This window comes from Pollachius pollachius (genome assembly GCF_949987615.1).
Source record: "Pollachius pollachius genome assembly, chromosome: 18".
NCBI lineage: Eukaryota > Metazoa > Chordata > Actinopteri > Gadiformes > Gadidae > Pollachius > Pollachius pollachius.
Window position 1 is genome coordinate 2,829,501 of NC_136951.1, and position 20,005 is coordinate 2,849,505.

General features: G+C 41.5%; 2 protein-coding genes across 4 annotated transcripts; one reads left to right on the plus strand and one right to left on the minus strand.

Annotated features, from left to right (window-relative positions):
- Nucleotides 1-907: 907 nt before the first annotated feature.
- Nucleotides 908-13,571, minus strand: st8sia5 (ST8 alpha-N-acetyl-neuraminide alpha-2,8-sialyltransferase 5; the record flags this gene model as incomplete). Of its 3 annotated transcripts, XM_079755369.1 has the most annotated exons (9): nt 908-1,370; nt 1,955-2,047; nt 2,146-2,258; nt 2,415-2,559; nt 7,313-7,399; nt 8,170-8,262; nt 10,517-10,612; nt 10,948-11,055; nt 13,426-13,571. In XM_079755369.1, the coding sequence occupies 9 exons, from the start codon at nt 13,569-13,571 to the stop codon at nt 908-910; spliced, it is 1,344 nt and encodes a 447-aa protein (XP_079611495.1). The 3 variants fall into 3 exon arrangements, with proteins under 3 accessions (XP_079611495.1, XP_079611496.1, XP_079611497.1); XM_079755370.1 differs by lacking the exon at nt 10,517-10,612; XM_079755371.1 differs by lacking the exons at nt 10,517-10,612; nt 10,948-11,055.
- Nucleotides 13,572-16,445: 2,874 nt separating this feature from the next.
- On the plus strand, nt 16,446-18,774 carry rpl37 (ribosomal protein L37). The gene is made up of 4 exons (XM_079755553.1): nt 16,446-16,470; nt 17,127-17,262; nt 17,410-17,494; nt 18,666-18,774. Exons 1-4 carry the CDS (start codon nt 16,468-16,470, stop codon nt 18,733-18,735), a joined length of 294 nt encoding a protein of 97 aa, XP_079611679.1. The 5' UTR covers nt 16,446-16,467; the 3' UTR covers nt 18,736-18,774.
- Nucleotides 18,775-20,005: the final 1,231 nt, after the last annotated feature.

The following is a 20,005-nucleotide window of genomic DNA, read 5'->3' on the forward strand; positions in this document are numbered from 1 at the left end:
ACGACTTGTAATGTGAGCAAGTTAAAGGTACACATCAAAGTTGAGAACTAACATAGTTTGGCATCAAAGCAAGCAAATTTGACAATGAAATGGAAATGTTGACTACAACAGAAAACGAAGGCTCCAGAGGTAATCAGTTTCTTTTAACAGTTAGGTTGCTAACACTGAACCAGCTTGCTAGTTAGCAAAAATGTGCTAGTGAACAGAAAATCAGATCTGATGGATTTATTATTAGAGGTAGTGTTGCATTTTGCCACTGAGATGGCACATGTACCGTAACTGTCTTCAAATGTAATCCCCCTGGAGCTTTCTTACATGCATAACCTCCTCCAAAATACCCCCCATCCTTCACATAAATGTACTAAATGGTTTTAAAAAAAAGGACAGACTCCATGTCAATCATCTTTTAAAAGTAAACACCACTTAAAAATCTCAGTGACACTTTAGAATAACGTCATAAGTAATTTGTAAGCCTTTAGTTAAGGATGAAATAATCATTAACAAAATATGAACATACATTTGTAGATGATTAATAAGTACTATGTTAAAGCATTTTTATTCTACCGGCAGGTGTGATGTTGATAAGCCATTACAATCCGTGTCAAATCGACCCTCTAGGGACTTCACAAGTGTTGGTTTCCACCCAGGTGTGTGAAGATCACACCTGGTGGTAAAATAGGGGACCTTTAAGATAGCACTTATCAATCATCTACAATGAATATAAATGTTTTGTTTCTGATTAGTTCATCAGTTACTAAAGGCTTATAAATGACTAATTACTGTTATTATAAAGTGTTACCAAAATCTCCCATTAAAAAGGTAAAGCTGGAACTCCTCCACAACGAGGTGTAAAGCGAGTCCCTCAGTGGGTGTGGAACAGCCTTTGTGGGCCGGTTGTCGGGGGCGATCACCTGCATTGCCCCGTGTGCACGTTGACGATCCCGCGCGTGTGCATGTGCAGGAAGTTAAAGATCTCGTGGGGCATGGCGTGGAAGCCGGGCCGTGGCTTGACATTGTCGTAGTAGTGGTGAGTGATGTAGATGCCTAAGGGGTTCATGGGGAAGGCCCAGAAGCCGTAGAGGTGGACCTCCTCGCACATCTCCAGGGCGGCGGTCACCAGCATCAGCCCGCTGCTGAGGCGCTTGGCCCGCACGCCCTGCACCGCCCAGAAGCGCTGCACGTTGAGCAGGTACTGGGGGTGGAAGAAGAACACGCCACGCTGGGAGTCAAAGTCGTCCAGCATGTACTTGACGCGGAAGGAGACATCGGTGTTGCGAGTGTTATAGAACGCCGGCAGCACCACCGAGGAGTTCTCGTAGTTCTGGAGGACCTCGTAGAACGGCCGCCGCCACTTCTCCAGCTTCTGGAACCTGGAGGGCGCAGAACGAGATGTGAACACATCAGAGAGAGTAGAGACAGTACTAGAGTTAGACAATACTAGAGTTAGACAGTACTAGAGTTAGACAATACTAGAGTTAGACAGTACTAGAGTTGGACAATACTAGAGTTAGACAATACTAGAGTTAGACAATACTAGAGTTAGACAGTACTAGAGTTAGACAATACTAGAGTTAGACAGTACTAGAGTTAGACAGGACGAGAATTAGACAATATTAGAGTTAGACAGTACTAGAGTTAGACAGTACTAGAGTTAGACAAGACAGTAGTAGAGTTAGACAGTACTAGAGGGAAGATCAAGCCAACAGATATCAGTCAGCAAGCAATACAATCAAGACTCAAATAATAGTCAACAAACCAAGAGTTGAACCTATGGTATTTCACCATCCATTCCAAGCATCATTTTGTTAACCAAAACAAATGCAGCTGCCACGATAAATGACCCCATACTGTTCCTGAAAGCCACAAAGGCTATTTGTTCAGAAGAGAGTGAGATATAATTTAAATTAAGCAACGTTAAAAAACTTCTGAATTGTGTGCGTATGCGTGTCAGTACCTCTCTGTAATTATACTTGGATTAATTGTCACAAGATCCGTTTTAGTGCCGACATCTGCTGAGTACTTATCGTTGATAGGTGGTATATTGCATCTGAAAAAAAATAGGATCCTGTTATAGGACTCCAACACATTTTGAAGATAATACATTATCCATTATTCTTCTCTGCAACACTTTTGTCTGCAATATACCTGAATACAAAGTCTGCTGAGTCGATCTCTTTCCCACATTTGCTGTTCTTGATGATGCCTCCATTTCCAATGACAGCGCATTTCTTATATTGGGATTTGTTGTATGGCATATCCTGGAGAACAACAAAACACATATGAAGCTCCCATAGAGGTGACATCCTGCTATGTCGTCCATATGAAGCTCACAGAGGAGAACTCCCTCTACGTTGATCCCTAGAAGGCGGTAGACAGATGGGTGGGTGGAAGAATGGATGGCTGGACAGACTCACATCTGGGAACATCTTGAAGACCTCAGTTGTGACGGGCAGGATGCCGCTGGTGTCCACCTCGTACCTCAGCTTGGCCCCCGCAGGCGTGTTCCTCTTGGTGGTGAACAGGAAGGAGGGAGCGTTACAGCACCGGGACAGAGACGCCCTTCAGAGGGACAGGAAAAACACACAGTTAGATGGAGGAGCAGAGGATTCAAATCACGGGGCTTGTCTTCACAAGTCCTTTTCTTCACAACATTCAAGTCCAGACTTGAATGTCTTGAGTCAAGACTTAATGTTCAACCCTTTTTTTCCTGGGCTCTCTCAGGATTACCAAATTACATGCGCAGCCCTTCAGGGATTCGCTGCTTGGTTCCACACATACAACGATATATATTGAAACACATGACAAGGGCGGGGATTTCAGATACCTTCAAATCGCTACCTGTTCTCTAGGTCCAACAGTACAAAAATGTACTGTTGGACCTAGAGAACTTATCTCCTGTTGGGTGACCATTGTTCTGAAAAGGCCCATTACAAACTGACGACACCTTCTCTAGGTTGAACAGCAGGCAGGATGTGATATCTCGGTGAGATTGGCACCCAGACCATTCGGTCTGTGGAGGATCTGTTGTTGGACTGTAAGTTATTAACGCTAATACAACCCCTCAACTGCTTCCTTGATTGATCCTCAAGAACAATCAGGGTTGGAGACAGAGATGTGGCAGGGAGGAGAACAGGACAAGGTGACACCATTTGAATTGGTTGATTAACTCCTAGAGAGCAGTGTTGGATTAGACACAGAGATGTGCAGGGGAGGGGATGAAAACAAAACAAGGCGACATAGTATTACCTTTTAGGAATTAATACAATCTTCTTCAAAAGCAAGAGAACAGATAATGGGGACCCTTGGAAAAGGTTGGACCATTGACATGGGAGACGCAACACACACAAATGAAGCAGAACTCTTCTATTTGCAAATAGATAAAGTGCTCCTATTTTACCACCAAGTGCGGTGTCGATTAGCGATTACAAGCCAAAGGTAAACCCCCACCCAGATGTATGATGATCACCAAACCAGTTGGTACAGTCCACTGGGTATGCTGGTCGGTGGATCTGTGTCGGATCATAAACCCGACCCTCCCTTTGGGATGTAACTATAGCGGGTACATTATTCTAATGGGTAATTAGCATCACACCTGGTGGCCGTTCAACTGTAACTGAACCCCCAGTTTTGGCTCGAATTCAAACACTATGATATAAAACAAATGCTGAGGGTTCCAGGTCATATCCCCATGGTAACGACCCACCCTAAATTTGTGAAACTTTTTTAGTACCCTTTTAGTGTATGAGCATTTCTTTAGTGATGTTTTTTTGCGGCCACACACCGTGGGGTTATATTACGAGTGTCCGAGAAACGTACCCCTTTCTCGCAGGTCCACACACACATATCCACACACACCTGGCCGTTATACATATCTACACACTTATCCACACACACCAGCCGTTATACATGTCTACAAACTTACAGACCGCTCTACTATAAGGCAGAGGTAGGCCTCATCTTAGGGCCTCGTCCATCAGAGGGCCTCGTCTTAGGGCCTCATCTGTCAGAAGGCCTTGGGATCTTTTCAATTTGTGTTTCCTTTTTTTCACCAGTTTTTATAAAACCTTATTCCTTTCTTTTCACTCCAAACAAATGATAATTTGATGCATGTCTTCATGCAAACCAATGTCGCTGAACACTAATGAGTTAAATAGTTTTAGAGGTTGAGGCAACAAGTCAATAGCTAAGAGTGTCTGAAGGTTTGACTACTGGAAGTAGAGGGACATTCTTTATGTCTAAGCATGCCTTCCCTTTTCCCTCTCTTCAGATCTGTACTGGGCGGTCAACGTGAGCATTTTCCATTGAAAAGACATCTAAAAGATGTTGATGGCTGCTGTTGAAAATACTTATACAAATCTTTCAGAAGTTATTTCAAAGACTTTTTGCTACTTTTTATTACATTTTATTTAAACCTAGTTTCAAGCAGATATTTTCATTTCATATACAATTCTTAATTAACTCATTTCTACAGAACCACAGATATATTTCTCCCTTCTCTTGGTTACATTTCAAGTAGGCTACATTTAACCATGCAACTGGGCTATAAATAATAATTTATTAAAACAGTGATTTGAACTAACCACAGAACAGTATGAACAATATAAACCCCTCCCCCTGAATCCTCTGGAGCCTGCTTCCGATGGGATGCAATTTACTGTTCTGTATTTCGCATATAAAGGTGACCCAACTCGCCATGAGGAGCGTTGCTGCCCCCTATAGGTAGACCTTACATCGGCGACGGTAACGTGACGTAATGTGCACGTTCGGGGCGTTCTGCGCCGAAGGTTGGTCGGCAGTGGTTGACCCCAGGAGGAGGTCCAGATCCACACGGCGCTTTGACATATGGATTTTAATGAACCAAAGTAGACTTTTTGAAGTGAGCATTATGAGGTTTAAGATATGGTAAAAATTGGTTAACGTTGAAAATACGTTGTATTTGAGACACACGTCATTGTTGAAGGTGCTACATGATGAATTGGATGCATAATACATATTGCATGAACACTTGAGTTGGTGCTTATTGTGATGGGTTTTGAACAATTGAGCATTTTTCTGTATAAATGACGTGTAAAATCCGTCTATTGTTTACCATTGAAATGGGGACAGGTCTTGATAATGTTTCAATGTTTCAATGACTCCAACCAGACTTCTACTTGGATGTTTGAGTTTGTGGGGACTGGGAAATATCAAACAGGCGTAAAGAGGATTGCATTGATAAAAAAAGAAAAAAATTCAGATAAATCAGAGATTTATTAAAAGCAAGATGAGAACACAGACGATTAAAACAACATTTATTTTGAAATATTCCAACCCATTTGAGACCCCGGCCGTCCTGGGGCCTTGTGGCTCCAGGTGGACTCATGGCTCCAGGTGGACTCATGGCTCCAGGTGGACTCATGGCTCCAAGTGGACTCATTGCTCCAGGTGGACTCATGGCTCCAGGTGGACTCATGGCTCCAGGGGGACTCATGGCTCCAGGTGGACTCATGGCTCCAGGGGGACTCATGGCTCCAGGTGGCCCGCCTCTGCACCGCTCCTGAGAGGGAACAGGGTTGGTCAACAATGCAACTGCTTAACAAAGACACACTTCCTCCGAGTTGGAAGGCTATTGAGTGCATAAGCAGAAGAGCATCTTTGTTTTTCACTTAAAAATATGCAAGTCGCTGACGGCTAACAGCATGTAGAAACAACGGAAAAAGCATATTTGTGAACCAAAGCAATGATTTAACGCAATACGCATTGCATGATAATGGCAAACGCACGTTACATGTCTTTAAATATAAAGTACACACGTTTACAATATAAGTGAGATAATCTGGACTCACCTGGTCAGCAGTTGAGGTGAAGAGAGTAAACGATTGCTGCTCCTGAAGTTGTGGCTGGAGACCAGAGCACCCAGTAGGTGTTGATACTCTGAGAAAAGTACTTCGTTTGACAACAGTAACGTTTTATTCATTTGAGTTTCTGCGTAGGGAGGTGAGAGACTATCAAGATAATACATTGGTTGAATCTGGAAGTAACATCTGACTTCCACAACTGTTAAAATCTTAATTATGTTATGGTTAACATTTTGCCAAATTGTTGGCTTTTAATGCCTCCTTTTTTGGCAGCTTTCTTTAAGTTCCATGATGGCATGGCCTCTTTAAGTAAATATTTTTAAGGGTTATGGTTATAAACCCTGTGAAAAGGTTTTTTATGTTTCGTTGCACATATTATATTTTGTGTGTGGGTACACCTGGACTATGTTTACGGGTTGATTTCCCACAACCCATCCCTAAAACCCATTTAAATATTGTTTTATAAATGATTTGATTGCCTGTTTGATTTAAATTAGCCTATATCTGTTTGATAATTATTTGACAGTGAGTGATATTTGGTGTTCCTTAGGCCCAAACAGGTTGAAGACCACTGCTCCCCACATCCACACACACCTCCCACTGCTCTACACATCCACACACAACTCCCACTGTTCTACACATCCACACACAACTCCCACTGCTCTACACATCCACACACACTCCTCCCACTGCTCTACACATCCACACACACACCTCCCACTGCTGTCCACATCCACACACCTCCCACTGCTCTACACATCCACACACACACCTCCCACTGCTCTACACATCCACACACACCTCCCACTTCTCTACACATCCACACACCTCCCACTGCTCTCAACATCCACACACCTCCCACTGCTCTACACATCCACACACACCTCCCACTGTTCTCCACATCCACACACACCTCCCACTGCTCTACACATCAACACACACACCTCCCACTGCTCTACACATCAACACACACACCTCCCACTGCTCTACACATCCACACACCTCCCACTGCTCTACACATCCACACACACCTCCCACTGCTCTACACATCCACAAACACCTCCCACTGCTCTACACATCCACAAACACCTCACCGCCTTCCTCCCCAGATACTTTAAAGAGAAAGAAAGAAACTTCTGACCTTCATATCAGAGTGAAATGTTCTCAATATGGCTGACAGAGACTTCAGTAAACATAGGATTTGACTCCTGTTTTCTCTTAGTGAAGATCCCATTTTAGTAACGTGAAAAAATGTCCAATGTGACAATGTGGATCATCATACAAGTTGTATTACCATGTTTAAAACAAAACAAAAAGGGTTTTCGATTCACGACCCCTTTGGACGGGGCCAACAGTTATCTCGAGAAGCAGATGTTGAGTATGACATGATGTTGATGATGATGATGATGTAGGGAAATATATACAAAACATTTCCTTGTGGTAATGTGAGGTGGGGATAGTAAATCATTACTTACTTGAAGTTGTCGGTCTCTATTTTATTCTGTTCCCACGTGCAAACCTGCAGGTTTCTCCACCTCTCAAAGAGATCTGAAGTTTTCACCCTGTGGAGAGAAAGAAAGATGACCCTTAAGAGACATATTACACTGCCAGACTATTCCTTTAAAAGGTAAATAAAGAAGCGAGGCATGAGAACAACAAAATAGCCCAAAAAAATAAAACAAGCCAATGACCGAGCATCTGGCCACTCCTGTCTTTATATAGCTGCCTCTGAATAGAGGCAGAATAGAGGCAGCTCTGAATAGAAGCAGCTTTCCCCTTGAAATGCCTGGAGATCTGATTTGGTGCTGGAGGAGTAGGAGATGCTGTTCTAACATTTGGCTGCTCCTCTTAATCAGGGCCTATTAGAGCTGCTACTAAGTGGGCCTCCACCCGGGGAACATGAATATTGCATCATGTTTCCACCGAGTACCCAAGAATAGAACACACACATTGTTAGATTTATTATTATTGTGGTTCATAGTTTTAAGGAAAACTTTTTCATTTCAAGAATGGAATTTTTATGAGTTTATACTTAGGATTTTGTCATTGAGATACTGTTGAGGTGTGTGATTAAAAATGTAATAATTGTGGGGGAGATTTTGTTATTATGATTAATATGTATTATTATAAGCAATACGCTTAGAGTTGGGGATTATGGTGTGTCTTAATAGTCTATCAAAGCTTCCACTGTCAAGGATTGTTCTTTTTATCATCATTTTCTGAGGTGTGAGAAACCTCAGCCCATTCCATTCTTCTAGCAGATAGAGCTGCTTGCAGACTGTATTAGTGTCAGTGGTTTCAGGGTACAGTGCATTAGTCCAGAATCACTTACATTGTCAGGACCTTAACGTCCATAATGTCCTGCCTGAACTCTTTGCAGGCAGTGGAGTTGTATTCATAGGCCCCTTTGTAGGAGTCCAAATACCTGGAGGACACAGACAGTCAGTCAACCTAGGTCTAGAAGACACATGGAGGAGATCAAATGGGATTAAACGGTGAACCTGCTATCAGTTAGCTAAACCAATTGATTGATTTAATATTGGTGGCATATTGATGACGTTTAAATAAAAAAGTATTTAGGGGATTTAATGAATGAGAATTAAAATTGTTTTCACTTGGCATTCATTTGTGATACTGTGAATTATGACGGCCAAAAACTGAAAAGACACATTAGACGTGTGAATTGAGGACATATCTGTGTTAATCTCCTGAATGGCAGCCCTCCTGTGCACATCACAATGTCAGGGGTGGTGAATATGGGTTATGCTCATGTGAGGCAACATTGTTTTGAATTTTGGATCTTTAGATTTACCCACTTTTTGTGATTGTGATACAGTAAAATGCTTGCAAATTTGTATTTAGTTGAAGTTTATCATGCACACTCACTCATACATACATGCTCATGCATACATCACATCTTAAATGTAGACTAAAGAAATATTCTTACTGTTGGGGTTATCTTTCACAAATGCTGAATATGAACTAAAGGCACCCCTAAATTGTTAAGTATGATTTATTTTTGGTTGATTTAAAAATATGATATATTGGGGAAAACGTTGTATGATATATTTTAACATGACAGGAAATCTCAAGTTCAAGATAAGCTTTTGAAGCAATTGAGAAATGAGCCAAAAACATGATTGAAGTATGTAACTCGTAGTACTAAAATGAAATACAATTTGAATTATATAAGCTTAGTACTTACTTAATTCTATTTTTAAACTAAAGTATTCTTAGCGTTTTTACTAGAGTTAGTAGTTTTAGTATAGCAATTGTAGTAGAAGCAATATTGTTATTATAGTGTGTTACTGTTCTTATTAATATTAATAGCATTGATAAGTTCATGCTTTGAAATCAGCATTGTTATTATTGGTATACAATGTGTAAAGAATGTTTATGCACATATATCTGTCAAGAAAACCAAACAGAAACCAAAGATATAGACACAACACACACACACACAAATGACTGCAATGTTTAAATCTAAGGATGATCTGTTTATTATTATTTATTTATTTTACTTTCTTTATGTTGATTTTAGTTTTCAGAAGGCCTAGCATAAAAATGGAAATAATATTTATTTATCCTTTTACCTGTGTTCTTGCCGTTGACTTGAGGAAAGGATACACAAAATAATGAAGCTGCAATAGCAGCAGACACTATATGCATGTATGTGTATGATTGTGGAGTTTGATGTTAAATCGAACAGATGTCATGAGAATACAGATGATAGGAATATGGAAGAAACAATAAAAGTACCTATATGTGTCTTTGGGATAAAAACTAGAAAAATAAAACTAGAAAATGAACACAATATAAAAACGTGTTTAAACCAAATGTGTTTAAACAAGAATGTGGAATGAAAAGGTAACTAATGGAACTGGTGCTCAACATCCACCTTTCGGTGCACAGCATGTTTCTGAGCGTTAACTGGACAGTGGTTTGGAAGCATGTGTCCTGTGGTTAATGACAGCCTCATCATTATTTGCGTTGTGATTTTTGTTTGCTTAGAAAGCTACTTGACTTGAGTTGTGAATCGTATGCCATTTCAGAATGAACACTCGGTGGCTAGGCCCCACGTGGACACTATTTAAGCATAACTAGCATTACACTTAATTCTGCCAAGTAATTTTTATTGTTTTGTTTGCGCCCAGGTGCCTGGGTATGTGCCTTTCTGGAAATCAAAGAGTTAAAAAGAAGGGAATCCAGGTTGAGGAGACGAGAGACAGACGTAAGAAGGGAAGAGGCAGTGAAGAAAAGGGTGGGGTCAACCCACACTATGACAAACACACAGCTGTGCAGAGCGAGACACACGTTGAGAAGAAGGACGATGCTTGGAGATGGTAGCTGGGATGGGTCACAAGTACGAGGAAAAGCCGGTACATTGACAGGAAGAAGGGCGTGGTTTCCCCAGATTTCCACTGGGTGTGTGTGTGTGTGTGTGTATGTGTGTGTGTGTGTGTGTGTGATGGCTCGGCGGAAGGGTGGGGGGGGGGGAGGGGGGGGGGGGGGGGGGGGGATTGAGGTGAAGCAGGTCAGACAACATGCAAAGAGCAATTCTGAGGTGCAACCACCACTGAAAATAATATGAGAGTTCATCCCTTTCGGACTAATGGAAAAGAAAGAGGCATTCTTGGGTTTCAGTGAAAGTACTTAGAAATGCCTGCAGACTGGCCTACCTGTGAGAGCGTTTTTTTTTCTTCTTAATATCAGCTAGGCAGGGTGCGACTATTATGGAGCTCTGTGAATCAGGCTGAAAATTCTGACGGAAACATCTGTCAACATGCAGACAGGTTAAGTTAGGTTAATGTGTGACTCGGTCCTGTGGCATCATCACCCTCCTTTTCCCTATAATGCCAGCACAATTCTTTGGAAACATGTCAAAGGAAAGTAAAAAAAGAGGCTGATGAATCTTAAAATGCTGCAGCTCCTTCTCTCCTTGAGTCTACTTATAAAAGCTGCTGACTGGTGGATGCATCGCTGGCCCAGTTCACGCATGCAGAGCTGGGTCACTCTCTCTCTCCCTCTCACTCTCTCTCACTCACTCTCACACTCTCGCTCTGGTCTCTAAGAGGTGCTGTGCAGTGTCAGTCACTTCAGTGATATGTACCTTTTCTTCCCATTTCTGGCCGGCTTCAGAGATCCGTCATCCGAGAAATTAATGGGACCGCTCCAATTCCCCGTTTCGTCGCCTTTGAGTCGGCTAAACTGTTGTGCACTAGTAAGAAAATGTGTCAGTTCATTTGGTATATTTATTTGCCCTCATTTTGCAAATGTCATCATGTGCACACGCTCCACAACCCTCCAATCCTTTATTCAATCATTCACAATCCTCCGGGGTTCACACATTCACACACATGTTTATCATGTTGGCCATCAACGTGGTAAAATAGATCATCATGTTTTATCATGCAGGGAATTAGAGCAGTGAAAAAAAACTCTGGTATACCACAAAACCGTAGAATCGAATGACTTCACAGGATTACATATTATTCTATTATCATTTTTGGTGTTGGGATTGCATTGTGCAAACACACCTATCGGACTCATTATGTACTGAGCAGCAATGCATCACTGCAGGACTACGTATCAGGTACATAAGGATCAGGTCGTGAGCGCATTAAGCTGCAGAGTAAACACCCCTTTGGATCTGCAGGTGCATTAGGCCTTGGTCTCGAAGTACCACTACAGATCACTCTGACCATTGTCAGACGGAGTATACCACTGATTCCCTTTGCTTGTTTTTTTGCGGTGTGAAAACAATAAAAAAACATCAAGCTTTTCCCTTTTTTTCAGCTGATAAGCGCTCAGTTGATCTAAACTCACTCTATTATCATAATTCCTTTCGCATTGAGTCCGTACTGTTTTATTTGTTTCCAATACGTTTGTAAAAATAAATCACTGTCTATATACAGATATACAGTCATTTTATTTAAGACTGAATTGGGTATAATTCATGAGCATTTAATTTATGCTTCTCTAATTCTTGATCTAGTTTCCTGGGTGACAGATCATCTAAATATGGTACAGAGAGTGAGAGTAAATATGTTGTTGACATTAAGTGGGTCGCTTTGGATCCACTTACTGTACAAACGATAGCTGCACACATCACTTTACCACAACGCCTTCACTCTAAGCAGAGATTGAACGCTTGCATTTAACTACCTAATGCATCTCTGTCTGTCGTCCATATGCATCTGTTAAGATGATAGAAGGGCCTAATGGGCTCCCAGCTAATAGTTTTAATGCTGGAAAATGGGCTTGAAAAATGAGCTGTAATGGGATATAATCAACAACATCTCTCTCTCGCTCTCTCTCTCTCTCTCTCTCTCTCTTTCTCTCTCTCTCTCACCCACACCCACACCCACAAACACACAGACACAGGCCCACACACACACACACACACTCAGACCTGCATCATCATTTAAAGCTGTTTTCCAGTCTCATCCTTCCCTCCTTCTCTCCAGTCCCACCCCACCAACAAAAACCATCCCAGCATGCAGGTGGGATTGGAGTAAAATGGCTGCCTTGGTGCGCTAATGGTGTGTTTGTTGCAGCAGCAGAGAGATCGTCATTCACTCGCTCTCTTTGTCTCTCTCTCACTCTCTCCATAGTCTGTAGAGCACTATAGGGAGCCAGGGCACAGCCAGAGAGGTGTGTCTGGTGCTTGGATTCATTCCCCTCGCCAGACAAGCCGACGAGACAGCAATGAATCCATACATTAGCATCATCTTCTCCAGCATCATCAGCCCAGTGGGTATGGGGGAGGGTTAGTGGAAGGGGAAGGGAGGGGTCTTATAGGAAACAGGTCGGATTGCAGCAGCACATGCATGTTTGCTATAGAGCAAAGTCATAATGTGCCACATGTATCGTATTTGGTGCTGGGGATTTTCGATTGGTCATTGTTGTTTTTCCTTCCAATTATATTCTTGGCTACAAAAAACCTTGGATCAAACATCTCTGCTTCTCAGCATCTGCTCGTCGGGTTGGAAACGTTTTTGGTCCATAAGACCAGGTATACAGTTTCTGTTGTAAAAGGGTTCCCAGAGAGATCATCATATAGACATAGCCTATGGCATTCAATATTTATCTTCTGTATTTTTGCAATGGGGATCAGGGTGGGGTCGGGGGGAGGGGGGGCTTTCGTAACACACACCATCTTCAATATGTTGCTGATTGGATTATATAACCCACATTTTCGGAGAGGCGCAATGATATGAGTCGGATACCCTTTGTAAGATGTAGGCTGTGACCAGTCACTGAAACAGAAAATATAGGGAAAACAATCCCATACACAGTCCGAGCACTGGGTATGAATGTGATGCTTCGTCTTTAGAAATCATCGAAAACAAAAAAAGAAGAGAAAGAAATCTAATGAAATTCGATTATATGCCATTGGAAAAAATGGATGTTGTTTCCTCATACATCAGCCCATTAGAATGATATAGTAGTGCTATATATATAAACCCCAGTTACGCATTAAACACCTATCATGCATTATGTTAAGATTGGCTGTATATATGGCTATATATATCCTGATTCAACCTTCGTTGATAATCCACAGCTCCACTCCAAATCAAACACTTACCTCTTAATGTAGTTTTTTCCATAGAGTATTTGTTGCAATAGAGTGACCAGTCCAAATGCACAGATAAAGATAAAACAAAGAGACCTATTGCCGAGCAGGTCCTTACTCGACGTGGGGTCAGAGTACCCCATCCTCCGGCGCAGCATCCCCGGGTCCCTGGATCCCCGGGACTCTGTCCTCGAACCTCAATCCCCGGGTCAGGACTCGGTCCTCGATGCATTCACGGTCTAATGTTCCTCACACACTTATTTTCACGACTCGGTGGCATAGTTTCAGACCGCTGGGTTTCTCGGTGCGCGCAGCCCGCAGCTCATCCCTGGTCTCTGCTGCCTTACTGTTTATCATGCATTAGGATCCGGTGATGCAGATGGTCCAGAATATCACAAACCCAGCTCCATGTGACCACAACGCGCTGACGATTGGGTTTTTTAAGATTCTTAAAAAAATGCCAGCGCAAATAATTTAAATTGTGTGGCTATAATAGTGCAGTGTTGATGTTAACACCGAGCGAATGGCGCGTTTCGGAAATCGGAAACGACGAAACGCAGAGCCTGCGGTGCTGAGGAGTCGCCTCGGCTCGCTGGGGAGACTTGCTAGTCAAGAGGCAAGGTCACTCCCTGTGGAGCTTGCACCAAGGCGCCCATGTCCTGAAATCTACCTTAAAATCCAAATCCATCCTACCTTAAAATCCATTGGGCCCTTTCGCTTCCTGCGCAAAGTATCCAATACCATCTGGCCTATTGTATTTAAAGCCTGCCATTTACCTATCATGTCAGGTCAGTCCTAAGAGTCTTAGTTTTTGACAGTTTCTGAGCAGAACATGGTTTCTAGTCATAGTCCTTAAAATAAGTAATCAATAAGTCAAGGCTGAATTACTTCCTGAGGAAATGAGCAACTAGCATAAAGGTTAACATTTCTAGAGTTAACATAGCCATGAATGCAGTTATGCAAAAACAGACGATTAAAACTATAACGTAAAGAAGAACAAGAGAATGCACTAGCCTACTCTGAATAGCACACCATGAAGGCATCAAATATTTTGTTGCGCTGATTGGCTGGAAGAGTTTGTCTGCCAAAGCAAGAGTTTGTCTGCCCACTGAGATCGATGTGGGCGCGTGGAGGTCCAGATGGATCTGTGTAGCAGATCAAACTGAGGTCTCCTGATCCAGATGCTATTCAGGCTGCATCAAAGCAACCCTGGTCCAAAGTCTGTATTTTGGTAGAAAATGTTTAGACTTCGATTGTTGCACACACGACATACAAATGAACAGCATTGTCCTTTGACTCAGTGAAAAGCTGTACTGACAAGGTATTTCCATTTGATCAAACTCTGGTTCTTGGACCATCAGGAGTAGATCTATTCTGCTGTACTCCTGCTTAATACAATAACAATGTTTTATCAGGGGACAAATTGTTGATTAGTATTATTGTGGATGAGTATTATTTAATGAATGACAGAGCTTTACCTTTACAGACATCTGAGTCAGAAGAGGGGGGGTGCAGAGGGGCTATGAAATCAATATTAGAAATGTTGATGTTTCTAATATGGGCATTATTACATTATAACACAATTATAACAATAAAATGACATAGGTTTACTGATTGGCCTTCCCACAATACATAGGGGAGGACTGATTCGTGAGATGTTCTAAGTCAGGTCAGGGAAGTGCTTCTATCTTCATAATTGATTTTAATAATATCATGTTTTTTTCCAATAGCATTTGGATGAAGGTCAATAAATAATTGTATTCCAAACCAGTGTTAGCTCCCATAGCTGTATCTTTGTTTTGTCCAAGAGCATACTGCAACTGCACTGGCTTTTTGGATTTTGTGTTTACACACCATTGTGCATGTTCACTGATTTACAAATTATTATTATGATATCACAGGCTGGGAAAGGGGGGTTAGGAAACAACTCTAGATTGCGTAGGGACAGTCCTTGTTGCCAAAAATGTGTAGGGAGTGTAACCAGGGTGTGTCTTTATATCTCGGACTTTAGATGTTAATCTAAAGTCTGATTTGTGGGAGCAGGATGAAAATAGCGAACAAACATTAGGTACGGTACAGTCATATGCTAAACAAAGACTAACCAAACCTTTCTCCTCTGGGAATAGCATTTTATCATTCTATAATCAGGCTTTAGAAGGGAAAAGGCTGTTTATAAATGGATTACAATGGTGAGGTCGCAGTAGTTTTTGGTAGCAGAATGGTGCAATGCCTGATGGTTTCACACAGATCCAACAATGTCTAAACCGGAAACCTGTTTACAAAAATTCATGTATTATTATATATCAGACAAGACGATACATATTTTAATTAAAAGTATTTTTATAGTATGCTTTTGTAGGAAGCTGATTTAACCATTATCTTTATCCACTTCACAACGATTGTCTCTTTCTATTCTTTAAGGACCAGCCTGAATGTTGTTTTGTTTCTCGAGCATTACATTTTGGACTTAATCTTTTGCCTGCACTTCACTTTTTGTCATTCATAAAGCAAAGCCTGGGTGTCTTGGAACCTGGCCAGCCGAGTCCACCTTCCATGGTGGTTAGGGCTTCAACAACATGGTGCATTACTTGACAAACATGCATAGCATGCAGCAGTGTCTCTAAAATAGTATCTGTGTGTGTCCAACATTCTGTAATGTTATAATTAATATTTTTGAGAACCTTTTCTAATAAATTTCACGTCTATCTGCCACAACAGTCTAAAATATCCATATCACACATCCGTCTCTAACTGCTTTTGATAGCATTGTATAGTTTTTTTATGCGATAAAATCGGCAAATAAAATAATAAATATATAATCTTGTATTTTTTTGCCCATATAGTTGTCCACTATGTGAAGCCTCTTTGAGATACTTAATGAGGAACTTTATACTGGAATGATATGAGTAGGTCTTCAGGTCTGGTCAACATTTCAGGTCAGATTTACAAAATCTTCGGGGACCACTTTTGTGTTACACCGGAAATTCTACGGATTGCTTTTATTGCGGCACCGCTTCCTGTTTCTTCCTCTTTTCCCTTGGCCACCGGAAGAAAATGGTACGGAGCCACACTTGTACAACGAAATCTTCTAACATCTAGTTACTGAATATTGTAAACTATATGATTATTAGTTTGTTTGTAACTAATGAGTTGCGGTTGACGTTTGGATAAAATATTTATTTGAGCGAAGCAACAATTTTGTTGTATTCTCAATTGTTGTCATCCGCTTATTGCAGTAGCCGGGCGCTAACCGTCCAAGCTACACTATTAGGCTATACTACTATATAGTATAGAACTATAATACCATGCTACATTCGAGTCATCATTTGAAGCAAATGATAGGCTTAAACTGTTGGATGTCTTGCTAATCGCATTTGGTAAACCGTTGGTGTATTAAGCCAAATTATTTTCGTGGCGGCCGTTACTTGTGAATGAGTTTGCGCGATGACCAGTATAATGCTAAATACAGCTCTGCAGAGATGTCTGTTCTGGGCAGTGTTCATGTTTAACAGTCCACTGTGGAGTTTAACCTGCAGCTAGAGTCGTGTCAGTGATGTTCCAAACACAAATGTCTGAACATATGATATTTCAATGATTCTCATGATGTTACTGAGACACGACTCAACGTCGGGCTGTATATATGTTAGCCCAACGAAGTTGTTACTAATAATGGTTTGGAGTTTTCACTAATCAAAGTGTTCCTCTGGTTCCAGACGAAGGGAACCTCTTCCTTTGGAAAGCGTCGTAATAAGACGCACGCCCTGTGCCGGCGTTGCGGGTCCAAAGCCTACCATCTGCAGAAGTCAACCTGCGGAAAGTGTGGCTACCCCGAGAAGCGCAAGAGAAAGTGTGAGTGACTGGTCCTGAAACTGTTTAAGATGTGTATCCATCCCCGTCCCTTAATGGAACTTGTCTGCTACCATTCACTTAATGTGGTGATATCACCCAGCATCTGTGTTGTTTGATGGGTGTTATCCTTTCCTATTTCCGCTACAGATAACTGGAGTGCCAAGGCCAAGAGGAGGAACACCACTGGCACCGGTCGCCTGAGGCACCTGAAGGTGGTCTACCGTAGATTCAGGTACGCTCTAGCACTTCCGTTTCCCTTTGTAATAAACACTATGCTTATGCACTGTTGTAGTGCTTACTCATGCTACCAATGTCTTTTTGATCGGTAATTAACAGACCGATGATGTTTGACCTGTTTGACCATGAAATGTTAGACAAATAAACTGTGAGGTGGGATCATGTCACACAGCCTTAATGTAGCGCGCACTGGTTTTAAGACATTATTGCCGGCCAGCCAGTTTAGAGAAACGTCTTTAAAGTCTTTGAATATGTTGCTTTACAAAAAAGGGATACACACGAAACACGCATGACATGTGTTTTCATAATACTAGAAATTTCTGTTTTACCTGTTCAAAAACAAAAGTTCCCCTAAACTTTGCCTCAATGTGTAAATCAAACGTGGGTATGCCTAAGACCCTACCCAGAGACATATAAGGCGAACTTAACCACCAGGATCTCTTGTGGTGCTTTTACAGTGTAAAGTGTCCGTAATGCTAGTGTACGGCCCAGTTCCATTTCTCTCCCCTTAACCAGAACACTTGCTTTTGGTGGCCTTAGCTGCAAGTCAGCTACTGACCTGGCTAGCAGTCAATGGATGAAAAACAGCACTCTCCCTTAAGTATTGGGACACCCTACCCCTTCGCGGGAACTTGCAAAACTTACGGGAAGGAGAGAATTGGAACAGGGTGTACGCCTTCAGTTTATCTGCCTTCACTGCTTACCAATGATGTTGAATTTAATGTCTGAACAAATGAAATCAATGTGATATCAATGTTTCACTGAGGTAAGCTTTGAGTTGGCACATCACAGGTGTTACTCGTGTGATCTAAATAGTTGTTTCTAGAATCTCCTAGAGAACTTGCAATGGCCAAATTAAATCTGATGGGGTTCCTATTTTGGTTAATGCGGTATTGTCAATGGTAGATCTCATCTGAACTGTCTACAAATGACACTGCTGACAGAAGGCGTGCAGTTATTCTTGAATATGTTGGAGTCAAAAACGGTTGCAGAACCAATGCACCCAAATACTACGCAATTTGTATGTACATTGTAGAACGATGGCAAATGAGTTTCATAGCTTGGAGAAATTTGTAAAATGCAGCTTTCCTGTTTAGACTGTTTCTGCTGCACTATAGTAGTTTACCATTGAATTGTTTGAGCCAAACTTTCCTTTCTATCTCCAGGAATGGATTCCGGGAAGGTACCACCCCCAAACCCAGACGTGCTGCAGTGGCTGCCTCCAGCTCATCCTAAATACACACTTTTTGTTGATTAAACGGGCTGTTAAATAGATTTTGACTCCGATCTTTTGTTTGCATTTGTACCATCAACCTCCCATTAAATATGAAAGAAGTCAACTTTTTATGACTAGGAAACCATCCCTGTTATGGAATGTTACCTGAAAATAAATAGCCGCTTAATACATGGCATTCACCTAGAATTGTCGAACAATCAACGTCACAAAAATATTAACAATTGTACAGTATTTTTCATCTATTTGGTACGGATGGTACAGGCTTTTCCGAAGGAGAAAATGTGCCATGGGTTGGGTAAAGCTAACTTTTAGAGTTGGACTTGCTTCAGATTATAGGCTACCGATGAATGGTTTTCAAATCTAAACGTTATTCTGTAAATGTTCAAGTTATCAGTGATGCAGTTGTAATGGATTGTTGACCCCTATCCCCTGGATGGACACTTAAATAATAATGTAGCATATACTGGAGTATATAACGGGCAATGCAATCCTTATACTTAAAAATTACTGACCAACTTGTGCACTGGTGTACTTTCTGCTGACACCATTTGCAGGCAGGGAGCAATAATGTACAGCGTATCTTGCCTGTACTTTGAAACTGATGCGCTGGGATGCTTATTATACCATAACTATTTCAATACAAATAAATGTTATACTCTTGCATGATGCCATGTGTAAATGAAAAACAATATAATTGTATTTTTTAAATAACAATTTTCATGGGGCTTGTGTTATGATCTACAGGTGTATCTGAATTAGACTCGAAGAATAGTCAATTACTTTCAGTAATTAAAGTGAAACTCACATATTCAAACAGTGACATATTTCAAGCCTTTGCATTCTTGCTCATGAAAACCCAATATTCAGTATAAAAGAATTGTAGGCCTTCTGACAAGTGTTCTTGTATTTCTACCTATTGTACTCCTTTTGCATTAACAGCATCAATGCGGAGTGGCACAGTCGATCAGCTTGTTGCCCTACCGAGTTATGGAAGCCCAGGTTGCTTCGATAGCAGCCTTCAGCTCATCTGCATTGTTGGGTCTCATGTCACTTTGTCTTCCTCTTGACAATACCATCAATTGGACTTTCAAGCAACTTGGATTCTGTGCCTCTCAATTCTTCCTCCAGACTGAGGGACCTTGATTTCCAATGAAAGGAGGGACAGACCAGTTCTCTCTTGATGCACTGACTCCTGCCTCAGTCCACTCCTTGTGAAACTCCCAACACATTTTTAAATAGCCTTTGCTTGAAGAGTGTGGCACCTTGAGT